This window comes from Mirounga leonina, unplaced genomic scaffold (assembly GCF_011800145.1).
Source record: "Mirounga leonina isolate KUSES-001 unplaced genomic scaffold, KU_Mleo_1.0 Mir_126, whole genome shotgun sequence".
Lineage (NCBI taxonomy): Eukaryota > Metazoa > Chordata > Mammalia > Carnivora > Phocidae > Mirounga > Mirounga leonina.
This window is the reverse complement of record NW_023270314.1, coordinates 4673057-4688079: the sequence shown is the minus strand read 5'-3', so window position 1 is coordinate 4688079 and position 15023 is coordinate 4673057. Positions and strand designations below refer to the sequence as shown.

The following is a 15023-nucleotide window of genomic DNA, read 5'->3' as shown; positions in this document are numbered from 1 at the left end:
ATCAGGCCTTTATGAATTGTTTGTGAATACCAAACCGGACAAGGCAAGCTTTATATTCGTTCTGCAATTAGCCAAAATAATTCTAGTTAAACTCTGGTAAAGATCTCTAGTATGAAATGAATGTAAAGTATTCATTCTTTCTTTATCTTCCTCTCTGGTTTCATTTTAGCTCATTTGTTTATTTAAAAATAGCCCTCTAAGTTGCTTTTTCACTGCTTTTCATGTTACAGATTGAAAATGTTGATGTCTGCCTTAGTTTTCTAGCAGCCAGAGGAGTAAATGTTCAAGGTCTATCCGCTGAAGGTAAGAAAAAGGTTGTCACCAATAACACCCAAGTTTGTGGAAAAAAAAATTGTTTTTGTATTGCAGGAAATGTAAAGTGGGAGTACATAGCTTCTTAATGCATGAAGTCAAGTTTCCAAAAATAATAGAAACATAAATGCAATGGTTAGTCATATATGCTTTAATTATTTATATATGTTCCATATTTTGGCAAAACTGTTATTTTCATGACTGAGTGGGCGAAGGGTAGATTAACAAAACATTTTTATGTTATCACCAGTCTACAGGATTTTTAGAGTCTTAAGTAGAGGGATGGATGGATACATAGATAATGCTATAGATAGATGAAATTCAGGTAAAAATGGTATAATTAATCTGCAAATATTATTTTATGAATAACACATCAAATTGGTAGTCCTGGTTGAAATATTTGGTAAGTTTAAATAAGTCATCATGAGTTCTTAAATAATTAGCAGTTAAAATATTTAATAGCTGTCATATGTGAAAGCTTTAAAGTCATTAATGGTTTAAAAGATCATCACTATAATTAAAATACAGAAAAGTAGAAAAAGACTGAACTGGTTCTGTCTTTTTTTTTTTTTAATCTTTTTCTTTCACATGTATTTTTAGGAAAACTTTTCAAGTACTATAACAAAATCTAGTTGCTAAGGTTATGAAATAGCAAGTCCTTTGAGATCTGCAATAACCACCATTTTATTAGAATATTAATTTATATATTAAAATTCTACTAGATACTGGTATATACTTCGACAATTTAGATTGGTTAATATTTCTACTATAGTCATTTGCTCTGAATAGCCTTTTTCCCCACACATACTAGAAATATTAGACAGGTCTAAGTTTTAAAAATTTTGCTGTCATTGGAAAAAGGAATTATGTGGCTTCTGAAATACAGTGAACATTTAGTAGAATTTTTTGAGTTTTCCCAATTTTTCTTCTGTATTCATTTTTTGTTTTAAATTTCCTTTGTCTTTTACATTTATATGATATGTTGTGTAATATGAAATTACACATTTGGGGGCCAAAACCTTAGGTTCAAACCTAACTGATGGTTCTGCAATTTAGAATAAAAGTTGATAAAATTCCCCAGGAAAATATTTTACTTTTTCAGTGCTTAAAAGTAAGTTAAAAATGTTACCATTTGTTCATTTTATGTCTCTGCCTTCTCATATGACATCCTTTAGTAACAGAAACCCAATGATTTTCATTTATCTTCTAAAAATATATGAATGCTCAAAATGGTTTTCTAGATTAATAAAATATACATAGTAAGAAAACAAGAAATTTTTAAAACCTTTAATATCATCTAGGTTTACATGAGAGCATTAATACTTTCTTACTGTAGCCTCATATTGATCAGACTAACTCTTCTATATTATGGCAACTGTGAGAAGGGGAGGTGGGGAAACATCTCATTCTCATTTTAAATGAATAATTCCACTGCATACTTTGTGTGATGTCTATAAACCATCAGAGAGCAAGAAATCAGAATAGTTTGTTAATATTCCTAAACTACAAAAAGGAGACATAAAACCTTGACATCACAGGAGGATGTATTTTATTGTCAACAGCATGTTTTATTTAGAATATGATTACAGGTTTCATAGCCTTATTTCAAGCTTTACCTCCATCTCTTCTCTGAATTTTATATTATAACTACAAGCAAAAGAAACAAGGTTCAGATTGTAGCTTACTTTGGGTGTTTATCTTTTTATTCAGTATTAGAAAAATTTAGGAGCTCCATGTACTAGAACTATGATTTACAGTTACGTTTATCAATTGTTGTCATGAATAAGCTGATCTTTATAATTTATTAATATGTAGTATGAGTCAAGAGAAAAAGTGGACCATTAAAAAATTAATACTTATAATGTCTACTTTTGGGAGATTACATATATAGTCATATATATAAATATATAAACATTTGAATAAATTGATTGCTAGATGATTTAGGAGGGCTACTCTAAATCCAGTTGTCATTATAAGATGCACCCACACCATCATTATTTATAATGTAGGACAACCAACATTTAAGTGGCTTTCTTTCTCCAGTTCATAGCCATCACTGTGTTGGTAACAGCTGTGTATTTGTGAGGGAAGCAGAATGCTGAATCAAATGATTAGTGCAGGACAGAGAGCCCATCCATTTCCAGGAAGAAGCAAACTCTAGAAAAATTGCAGTTGAGGATCAGCAAAGACCATTGCTCGTACAAGTTTTGTTCTACCTTCTTTCCCATCACTCTGTCCCTGAAGCTCCAGGCTATTTGGAAATGTTATCACGCTTCAGAAATTCAGATTTGCTTGAATCTGTGACTGCGAGACTTGAGGTGCATTTCTATCTTCACAGATTTGGTCTAAGAGAATGGAAACTGGAATTGCATTTGTAAAAAAATAAATAAAAAGGAAAACCTTTTCATTTCATATGTTCATTTCATTTGTTACTGTTCATTTCATTTGTTACTGTTTTTATATTTTCCCTTTGATGCAGAAATAAGAAATGGAAACTTAAAAGCCATTCTAGGGCTGTTTTTCAGTTTGTCTCGCTACAAGCAGCAACAACACCATCAGCAACAGTACTACCAGTCTCTGGTGGAGCTTCAGCAGCGAGTCAGCCACGCCTCCCCTCAGGCAGAAGCCAGTCAGGCCAAAACCCAACAAGATATGCAGTCCAGGTAAGGACAGGAAGCAGGGCATGTGTGTAAAGTTAACTTGTCTGGATATAAATTGTTGTTGTTTTTTTTTTTAACAACTTACTGTTTGTGAGATTGGAAAACATATTTATGTAGTCGCATCAGTGTTATGAAGTAATTTGACCGATGTTGTAGAAATTAAGACCACTTTTTCTTTTGGTTGGATGAGCAGCCTTTATTAATTTAAGGTGAAATATTTGTGTTTATTTTCTAAAGATGATTGTGGTTTGTATCAAAGTGTGTGAAATGTCTTTCTTGTGAGTGACGTGGCACAATTGTTTCCTTCTGCAGATTATTTAGAATGTGCTATTGAGTATGTGTCCATCTGACTTGAGTCTGTTGGTGCATCGTAGACACAGCCTGGGGTGGGGTGCTGACAAATCATGGCAACTTCCTTCCCTCTGCCCTTAGTGCTGTTTTCCAATTTGGAATTCTATCAGTCAGGGTTCAACCAGAGAAGCAGAACCGGGAAGGGATTAAGAGATTTATTGTGAAGAATTGGTTTATATGATCATGGGGACTTGCTAGGCAAGTCTGAAATCCTAAAGGCAGCCCAGCAGGAAGGGCAGGCTGAAACTCTCTCAGCATGAGCCAAAACTTTTATAATCAGGTAGAATTTCTTCTCTCAAGGAAGCCTCCATCTTGCCTTTAAGACCTTTCAAGTGGGGAATCAGACCTACCCAGATTATCTAGGATAAGCTCCCTTACTTAAAGTCAGCTGCTGTGGACTTTAACCACATCTACAAAATACTTTCTCAGCAGCACCTAGATTAGTGTTTGATTGAACAAGTGGGACCCAATAAACCTAGCTAAGTTGACACATCAAAAAATGATCACAGAATGAAATGAAGTTAACAAGTTTCATGCATGCTGCTCATTTGTTCCTCACCAATGACCAGGATATTGGGTCATTTGCTCTATTGTGTAAATAGCTGATTGTTTTTCCTTTGGAGGGAGAATGTTCTATATGCAAATACTCATCATCTTTAAGAGTATATATACATATCAAACAGATGTAAATATTTAACTTTTTCCATCTTAAGAAGGCAATCCTGAAACCTAGTAACACTCAGTTTACCCTGAGTTTGTTTTTGGTATTTAGTATTGACTCACAAAGTTAGAGTAAAATTCCAAATTACATTCACATACCACCTTCCCCCCCAACCACTTATTGTCAAATATTCAACAGTTCAGAAATCCTCTTCTCTTTCATCTGTCAACCAGCCCTTTCTTCATATTAAGCAATACTTCTTTTCTCTGTATGACCATGTAAACTCTATTTGCTTTGGCGGATTTGACTCACTAATGAATTATTAAGTCCATAAAGAAAAACTGTAATTTTATCAAAAATATAGGGTATACTACATAGTTCAGGGAGTGATAAAAGATGTTTCTCATTACTCAGTAATGCAGATATGCTTTTGTTCTTAAAGCTCTTCCTGGCTTTTTGTGATGTAAGTGAAATTGTACAGAAGTCAAAGTGAAAACAAAATTCTCTACAGGGGAAGTTCTTTGGATTTCTTTAAGAATGGGGGGGAGGAAATAGCTTTTTTAATTATTTATTTATTATTTGGGGGAGATGGTTGGTAGAAAGAGATCTAGATTTTGAAAACTGCCAGAAATAATATTTCCTAAAGTTTGGTTTAAGTTATTTGAATGGACAAGAAGCAAGAATAGTAGCTGAAAAAACATAGGAAGTTAAGTGGTATTGTACAAAATATGTTAACTCTGGAAGTGATATGGAGTATCATTTGTCTTTACTTTACCTCATTCTATTTCTGTATCTGCCATGTGGAATTTCTTGCCCAGAATTTCTCAGTGGTTATGACCCTTCTGGGGAGATTGTTTTTCTCATTCTTGCTAGATATGCATGGCTGTTATGGAACGATATTTTATTTAAAAATATAAAGCCCTATGTAGTAGGCATGGTAATTTTATACCTTCATCGGAAGGTTTTGAAAAGTATTCTTTTCACCAGTGTCCTTTAAGACTGAGGTAGACTCTTAAAGAATTTTTCTTGTGATAAATTTAATTACTTTTAATTGCTTTGTAGACTGATAATGAATAGCCCTAGTTGGGCTCCATGCTGTGTGTGGAACCTGCTTAAGATTCTCTTTCTCAGGGTGCCTGGGTGGCTCAGTCGTTGAGCGTCTGCCTTCGGCTCCGGTCATGATCTCGGGGTCCTGGGATCGAGCCCCGCATCGGGCTCCCTGCTCAGCCGGGAGCCTGCTTCTCCCTCTCCCATCCCCCTGCTTGTGTTCCCCTGGCTGTCTCTCTCTCTGTCAAATAAATAAAATCTTTAGAAAAAAAAAAAAAAAAAGATTCTCTTTCTCCCTCTCCCTCTGCACCCCCCCATCATGTGTGTGTACATGTGCACTCTCTCCCTCTAAACCGAAGGAAGGAAGGAAGGAAGGAAGGAAGGATGGATGGATGGATGGATGGATGGATGGATGGATGGATGGATGGGTAAGGAAGGAAGGGAGGAAAGAAGGGAGGGAGGAAGGAAGAAAGAAACTTAAAAAAAATAGATTAAAGGCCCTTTCTTCAACCAACTGGGAAAATGTGAAAAATGTTTTAATATAAAGTGATAAAAATCTTTTTTAGGAGTTGAAATCATAGTTATTTTTTCTAAGTATTAACTAGGAGATGGCAAAGTATTATTTCTTATTCTAGAAAACAAAGTAGAAATGAATGCTATATTTTCCAACTCAAATTCATTTGATTAGTAAATATGGTTTGAGCATTCAGGGTATTTCTGCTCATCATACTTTTCCATGTGTTGAGTTTTGACAATTAAAGGTCTAGTTGACATCAAAGGTAACAGGGAGTTTAATTTCACCAAAATCTTACACAATGCCTGGCACATGAGACCAACCAACAGTGAGCAGAATGCATGTCATGAATGGATAATTTTCCTGAGAATATCAGGTAAATCATTATAGTGAAAGAAAATTATATAATGAAAATTCATTTTTCTTGTGTACCATTCAGTTATATATGAGGTGTAATCATGATGGTATTTGAAAAAGACGATGATTTTTATTTGCTAAAAGCTTTACTAAAGAGAGGTTTTTCCTTAAAATGTAGACCTTTTAGCTTAATTGTTGTCCAGACTATTAAATAACTTTCCTTCCTGTTATTAAATAGTGAATTTTACCAACTCACAAATAGTGATTATTGAATTGCATGACAAATATTTTTATGTTTTATAAAAAGAAAACATGTAAAAAAGAAAAGAAATTGACTATAAAGGTAGAGGCAGGTAAGAAATTGCGTAGGGCATAGAAACATGAAAGGCAGTGATGTCGATAAGTCTATAATAACACCTATTTTAAGAATTTAGGAGATTATTGGGGTGCCTGGGTGGCTCAGTTGGTTAAGCGACTGCCTTCAGCTCAGGTCATGATCCTGGAGTCCCAGGATCGAGTCCCGCATCGGGCTCCCTGCTCAGCAGGGAGTCTGCTTCTCCCTCTGACCCTCCCCCCTCTCATGTGCTCTCTCTCTCATTCTCTCTCTCAAATAAATAAATAAAATCTTTAAAAAAAAAAAAAGAATTTAGGAGATTATGATTTCCACAGATGATCATTTGCCCTTCTGCTTTTCATTTGTAGGAGAAAATCAAATATGCGTCCACTTGCAGTTTAGATGAACTTGCTCAGTTAGGACTTGCAAGTCAAATAGCAAAATCTGTGGACACATGTTCTTTGAGTGACTTGCCCATTCCCTCTGCAGCCCCTTGCCAAGGTTCCCGTGACCCCTGCCACACACATTGCTCTCGGAACCCTCTTCCCATTAAGGATATTTGCCTTTCTCTTTTCCAGGACACATCATTTCCTTCTGGGGGATTCACTCAGAAACTGGGACGGTTTACAGCTTTTCAGCCTGGGGTTATAAATCTTGCAAAGTGTATAAGGAAGTTTAATTTAAGATGACAGGAAGGCTCTGGTAATTTAAGCCCTTATGAACCTGGCTTCAATTAGTTTCTTAACTCAGCTCTGTGTTGTGGCCTATAGTGTGCTCTTCAAAAAAGGCAGCGAATCAATTAAACTTTAAACAAAACAAAACACAAAGGACATTTATGAATTTTTTTTAAAGCAGGACTTTTTCTTTCCTAGAGAGAAATAACTGAAGGGAAAGAAATTACCCTTCAATTTTTGCCTGATTTAGGAAACCAACAGGGCGTAATATTAAAAGAGCGTATATACACAATATACACACTTTGCTTATATTCTGTGCTTTTATTTCACCATTTAAAAAGCTTGACAACTACTCATACTTCTGTTGTTATAGATGAAGCAGCATCTATATGGTCTTGGTTATTTTAGAGTCAGGCAGACATGGGTTTAAAGTCTGCCTGCCAATTCCCAGTGGTGCGGCTTTGGGCAAATGATTTTAACCTGTTCGAATACCAGTGTTGTTACCTCTACTATTGGAATGGAGATAACTTCCTCAAGAGGGTATTGAGAAGACCTCAGAGAGTAATTCATGTATAAAGTGCCCCCATAGTATAACACTTAGCATGTAATAGACACTCATCCCAGCTACTTTCACTTTACCTTCCACCCCCTTTAAGATCATGTCACATGTATAATGAAACATACTGACCCATGTTAGAAACCTCAAATCAGCCTCATCCCTGGTCCCTCCCTTCTCTCTTTCTCTGATCAGTTTTGTCCATTCCACTTCTAACTTTTATTAAATATGTAAAAGTAATGCAAAATAATAATGTCCTCATTATTAAAAGTAACAGCCTAATGCTCAGACCTTTTCATGCCCCGTCTAGGTACACAGAGGTAACCCCTTTAATTATTTTAGTAGTATTACTTATTTCCTTTATCAGTTATTACCATGTAGCCAAATAAAATACTTCTGCCTCCAGTTTTTATTCATTAATTTGATCATTATCTTTTGGTTCATACACTCCCCATCTCTCCCATCCCCCATTAATGTATTCAACAAATATTGATTAAGCACTTAGTATGTTCAGGCACTCTTCCAGGCACTAGAGATATAGTTGAGGACAAAAGAGATTAAGGAATTCTTGCCCTCTTGAAGGTTCCATCCTAGTGATGGGAGACAATAAAATATTAAAATATGTATCACTAACTGGACAGCTGATGGTGGAGAAAAATAAACCAGAAAAGAAGGAAACACAATGTGTAGAAGCCATATTCCTGCAAATTTAAATAGGGTTCTGAGAAAGTCCTCAGTCTGATGATCTTGAGGAGAGGAGGTGAGAGAACTAGCAGTTGTGGTTATCTTGTGGGAGAGAATTTCAGGCTGTTGGAGACAAGAGCTGAGACCTTGAGTGTGGAGCCTGTCTGGTTTATTTTAAGAAGAGGAAAATACCACAGTTGGGATGGATCAGAGGGAAGGAGGCAGGAGAAGAGTAGGATTAATTCAGACCAAGAGCAGGGAGACACTAATATGACCCTGTTGCTATTACAAGGATGTTGGATTTTACTCCAGGAGGGTTGGGAAGTTACCATATACCATAGGAGGAACATAAACAGGTATAAAAATCAAGGGGTCACTCTGGCTGCTCTGTTGGGAATAGATTGTAGTGGGGAAAAGGTGAAAACAAGGAGTCATGGAGAAAAGCTTGGAGTACCATACGGAAAGCGGAGAGAGGAAGGTCAGTTTGAAATATATTTTGAAGGCAATATCAGTAGAATTAGCTGCCAGACTTGCTGTGGGATTGGTAAACAGAGAGGAGACTCTTCTTTGGAAAGATGATGTTTCCATTTACTGAAAAGGGAAAGAATGTGGGAAGAGCGGGTTTGGTATGGAGAAGATCAAATATTTACTTATAGACATGTCAATTTTATGATGTCTACTAGGTATATCCAAGTGGAAAGACTAAGAAGGCAATGGGAATTGCAAGACTGGAGTTGAAGGGACAGGTGAAGGCTATAGACAAAAATTCTTGAGATACAAGCATATAGAAATAATAAAAACTATAAGACTAGAGATGATAAAGTCACCAAAAATCTGTGTATAGATAGGGAGAAGAAGATGAGGACTTGGGTCAGGAGCCCACCTGTGTTGAGACAATGGATGATAGCAAGAACTCCTAGAGGAAACTCAAAAAAGGACAGCCTGTAGAGTCAGAAGAAAACCAGAACTTGTTTGCCTGGAGAGCAAGTGAAGGAAGAGTTCTAAGGAGAAGGGGGAGAGCAATAATAATTTATATGTAGCCTCAGTTACCATTCTAAGTACTTTATATACATATTCTTTCATTCCTCACAGCAACCCTATGAGGTAGGTATCATTAGTAATCCTGGTTTTCAAATTTAAAACAAAACAAAACAAAACAAAAAACAAACAAAATGCAAATGCCAGTTAGATTGCATGAAGTTTCCTGGTGACTAATCTGTAAATTTAATCCAGGTGATCTGGCTACAGAGTTTATGTTTCTAACCATTATCTACCAACCTTCAGGACTTAACTGCATCAAATGTTGCACATAAGTAGGGTGCACACTGAGGTCTGACTTATGGATTTCATACTGGAGACTTTGATGAGAGGTACTCCAGTAGAGTAGTTGCTGTGGTAACTTGATTAGAATCTGTTCACTGGAAAACAGGAGAGAGGAATTAGAGGTGGTCAGTGGTATATGGACAGGTCTTTCTAGGAGTGCTACTGACATAGTTAAATTTCACTCTTTTTAGTTCTTTTATTGGTTAACTTTGTAACTTTATATAATGAAATGACATCTTTGTTTCTTTCTCCGTCAACTGTAGAATATCTCTTGGCATTCTGTATTATAAAATATGGCTATTAGCATTTCTGTTTCTTCCCCCCCCCCCCCCCGTCCACTAACAATTTCCAACCTCTGTCATCTGCATTTTTTAAAAGTTAAGCTTCGTATGATTTACATTCTATTTTGTACGGATTGATTCCAAAAGCTTTCAAACCAATGGAGTGTTTACATAATGGCTATTAGAAATATGTTCTGCAGAATCAGGACATCTACTGTGATTCTTTCCTGTTCAAGGCCTTTCTTGAATGTCTATTGAAAGTTGATATTTGTTTGAATGCAATCATTCAATGATGCTTTAGAGGGATCAGTCCAGGTATATTGAGGAACCTGTCTATACCAGCATCATTTTTCTGGGATTATTCAGTTATTGTAGTTAAAATTGCTTCTTGTTTGTTTGGATGGTTAATGAATTGGTTTGTTTATGTCTGGTCATAGAGTGGTCATTGGTAGTGACTGAGAGGGATATTTGATTAATCTCCTTTTTATAGTCCCTTCATTTTATCTGCAATTTCCCAGTCCAGCTTCCCTCCTTATTCTTCTAGACTGAAACCTTCCTCCATGTGTACACTAGGATGAAACTTCTCTTCCTATGTGTTCTCCATTAACTCTACTCCATTTATTTTCAGTTTTTCAAAGTCTGTTGAAGTCTCTTGTCTATTGATGTCTCTTGTCCTCTATCCTGTTATTCTTCCTATTGTGAACTTAAACCTTAATTATTCCCTTTTCAACATGTTAATGGCATCACATTAGGAAAAAGAGAATAATGTGAATTTGTCTCAGAAGGCATGGGCAGAATCATTTTTGGTTCTGATAACTTCCTTTTCTTCTTTAAAAAAATAAAAAGCAATTAACTGAACCTAATTTCTCCAAGTAGAAAATAAAAACATCATAATTATACTCTATCTTTTTAATGGAATTGGGAGAATATATTATACATTTTAAAGTATTTGACTACTAATTTAGAAGTTAAGACTTGTGCTTTTTGACATAAATGTCTATGTAAAACAATGGTTAGTATTTCATAATTTGCTCTTAAAACAACCAAAATGTGATTTGTGTATCATTACAATGATTCAGGAGACTAATACATTTTATGAATATTGTCTCCCAAGCACTAGACATTGTTGGGCTCTATTTGTTTTTGTATTGATGGTGCACTTTCTTCTCAAACAGAGCACTGACAATGTAGACTTGATTTTTATACCTCCAGTCTTATGCCATATGTAATTACTTTATATTAATCTGTTTTCCACTAAAGACTGCATTCCACTTACTGACTTAACAATAGAAAATGCAACTGTTACATTAACTATAATAATCATGTCAGTATGACCACTGAACTATTTTCTTGTGGTCAGAGCTACATAGAAAACCAAATAATAATCGGGGGATGACAGGGTGAGCACAGAATTGGATTTTGGGGACTTGTAACATTTCTGCAGCTGAGACAGTCTCACCTATGAGACTTTAACCGTTAGTCTAGGGTCTCTCTTCATCATAAAGCACACTGTCAACATTTGCCTCTTAGCATTCTATTTCCTGAGCTTCCACTTCTGACGACCCCCACAGTCTGTCCCTTTCTGATTGACTTCTCAGTCTGAAAAGATGTGTAAACAAAATCAGCCTTCCCTTCCTGACAGACTCTAGGCCAAAGCTCACCATCAGAGATGTTTTGAGACCCCAGCCACTACTTATTAACACGAAACTGAATGCATTGATGATTACATTTGCTTTGCAGTAAATTGAGAATAGTCCAATTATAAGGACTCTATAAAATAGATTTTTCATAGACCTTCAAACACTGTATAGACATGCATTTGTATAATTATTTTATAAGTATAATAATTAAAGGCCATTTTCAGGAACATGTATACTAAGAAATAGTTGTTAACATATTTTGTGCTTACTATAACACTTCTTGTCTTTAGAAGTACTAAATAATTCGGACTTTTCACTAATCAGGATAGTCTTTACCAAAGCTTGTTTAAATTTTTAGCTTAACAAAACAGCTTTGTCTACTAGTATTCAGGGTTCAGGTGTGGTATGTATGTATGTATGTATGTATGTATGTATTTGGTGGTTGCATTAAAATGATCTTTTGGAATGGAGCACTCAATTTATTGTGATACAATTTTACTCAGAAAATTATAAATTGAAAACAATCCATGGAGCAGTGTAATGCTTTGAGCTATGTGTAAGTAAAAGCATTGTTAGAAAATTTCATTTATGGTAAGATTGTGAGAGAAATATGAGCCTGGTTTCCTGAGTTGCCCTTTATCTTGAAGTTCTGCATTCCTAAAAGAGCATGAGACTTTGATGCAGTAATATCTTACGCAGGCATCTCCCTCTTTAGTTACTGTTTTGAGATCCCACGAAAACAGACCATGCAGGTGGCCTTATTAACTGTCAGATGAAATTTAAGATAACACAGAGGTTATAATATATTTACATACCATATTTCACTAATGGGATAAGTTATCACAGTAACCTGTCTCACATATAATCAGGATGATATTTCAGCCACCCAGCTACTAAAAAGAAACACATGTGGATGAAAGCTAAGTTTCTGACTCATTTATGGATTAGGCAATAACTGTTTTCAGTGAAGTCTCAGCAAAATTTAAGTATAGGGACAGAGTATTTTTATCACATACTCGGATGCACATATTGCTGTTGTGAAACATCTTAAATATTTTTGAAGGAACATATTTGATTTTGAGGTGCAAAACATATTTTTGCAGAAGCGGTTGAACACCTCCCTCTTTCTTAGAGCTATTAGATGCCAGTTATCTTTTTATAACATTGCACAAGGATCCCACAAAGGGGAAAATCTTTACATTCAAGGAAGAATTTGGTTCAGAGAATTCTTTGGATCTTAATTCTGAATGTATGATTTTATATCTACCCTTAGCAATTATAGGATATACAAGGAAATGTATTTCAATCTATCTCAGTCTTAAAATGTTAGTGGATGTGCTTTACTATCTTTAAAACTTGTTATTTTGTTGTATTTGTTATTTTGTCTAAACATCTTTTAGGACTTTCTTCCCATATACTTAAGTATAGTATGTGTTGGGTAACCTCTTCCTAATTTTCTCTCAAGCTATTTTCAGTGTATTTGGGAGGAGATAATTTCTACCTTTTTAACATGGTATCAATAAAAGTACAATTGAGATGTATAAATTGTCCACATAGCCAAGAAATTTTTTACCTCCTATTTTGTGATTTCTTTGTATCCCTCCTTGGTTCCTTGAGAATAGTACTGTTAAAAGGACAAATGTGATGTTATGATGAAGCATGTTTTCTTCTTTCTTTGGGAATCAAAAGTACTAAATGTCTGACTGTAGAGGGATTCTGTGTAGGGATTTCTACTCATAACATGTTTGTGTGACTCTAATACTTACTGGTAAATGGACAAGAGAAGAATGAAGGGTGTTCTAAATAATTTCCTATTACAATTTCTTAATTTAGATGAGGAGTTAAAAGAACCTACATAGACAAAAAATTGCCTTTAGATTCTATCTTGTTCTGATAAACATAGTTTATTCAATTATACTTGTATTAAGTACATACACTTTAAGAATAACTATTTTGTGCCTCATTTTTATGTTTTGATGAGTCAATCACTGTGCAGTCAATGAGTACCATATGGAAATGAAATGACATATTTTAATGAAAGACTATATTGTTCCTAATGATTCTTCATATATTACATTAGAGCCCAGTGTTGTTTTTCATCGGTGATTTGAAAGTTCAGCTGTGACCTTTCAACAAATAAAGATCCAGCCCCCACCGTGTGCCAAGAATTATGCTAGATATTTGCTTGAGATATGGTGGTGTTTTTACCATTCAAATTGCTGACAATGTAATAGAAGACCTAGATACTTAAACAGATAGTTCAATCAGGTATGCTAAGTAATCCAACAGAGTTACCCAGTGACCGCAGTTAGAGGAAAGAGCCTAGATGAGGGCACTGATGAATTAAATGCCATTTACATTCAGGAAATTCTAAGTATTTGGACAAGGAAAAAGCGTAAGTACAAGTGCGTTCTGAGTATCCATTGCTGGTTCAAAAAAATATCCCAGATATAGTTGTGCAAAACAGTTACCATTTGATTTTACTCATGGATTTTGTGAGCCTCGGAGTCAGACAGGGCCCAGCTGGAAATGGCTTGTCTCTGTGTTTGGGACTTCCACAGGGGAGGGTGGAGCGGCTGAGGTGTCACAAACTTCTGGGAGGCAAAATATGTATGGCTAGAGAATCCATTGACATGGTGACTTTTTCACTCAATGTGTCTGGCAGCTTAGCTGGAATAGCGACTACACAAAGTTTCTCCAACATGGCAGTCACAAGAACATTGTCCTTCTTACATGGTGACCTACTGGTTGATGGGATGACAAGCCCACCCAGATTCAAGGAGAGTATGAGTGGAACAAAGATTTCACCTCTTAATGAAAGGAGTGTTAAGGAATTTATGATAGCTCTATGTTTAAATTGCCACAGGGTATTATGAGAGATAAGACTAGAGAAGTAGGCCAAGGTCAATTTATGGAGGCTTTGGATGTTATGTCTAGGAGCTGGGACTCATTTCTTGAACATAAAGGACAATTGTCTTGGAGATTTTTTTAGCAGAAGAAAAATGATGCCATTTATAACTTAGGAACACAACCTTGGTGACAGGGTAGAGGAAAGATGTGCTTTGGGGAGAGGAGTGGGAAGGGCACTGCAGCTAAAATGATTGGAAAGTGAACAGTGTAACGTTAATAGGCATGAGGTACTGACTAGGAAAATGGACTTGGGAACTGTTCGGGGATAAGGGTGAAAGAAAACATTACATTTGTTTTGTTTTTATTTATTTATTTTTTTGACTCATTGGATAGTGATATATTTCAGTAAGAAAAGCATGATGTAATAGTGGAAACAGATGAAAAGAAGGAGGTGGAGAGAAAAAAGTTCACCTTTGGCCTTCATGAATTTGATATTTCTTTTTTTTTTTTTTAAGATTTTATTTATTTATTTTGAGAGAGAGAGAATGAGAGAGAGAGAGCATGGGGGGGGGAGGGTCAGAGGGAGAAGCAGACTCCCCACTGAGCGGGGAGCCCGATGCGGGACTCGATCCCGGGACTCCAGGATCATGACCTGAGCCAAAGGCAGTCGCTTAACCAACTGAGCCACCCAGGCACCCGAATTTGATATTTCAATGGGACTTCTAAATGGTGGTGTCTTGTGTGTGGCTCTGGAGCCCAGGAGAGAGGTCAGGGCCAGA

General features: G+C 35.9%; 1 protein-coding gene across 2 annotated transcripts in view; it reads left to right on the top strand.

Moving 5' to 3' along the window:
• The window catches only part of NAV3 (neuron navigator 3), a 356416-nt gene that overhangs the window by 129671 nt on the left and 211722 nt on the right, over nt 1–15023 (top strand). For both annotated transcript variants that reach the window (XM_035002085.1, XM_035002084.1), the window contains exons 4-5: nt 231–303; nt 2792–2975. In XM_035002085.1, the coding sequence (XP_034857976.1) occupies nt 231–303; nt 2792–2975 (257 nt within the window). The remainder of the gene's footprint in view (nt 1–230; nt 304–2791; nt 2976–15023) is intronic.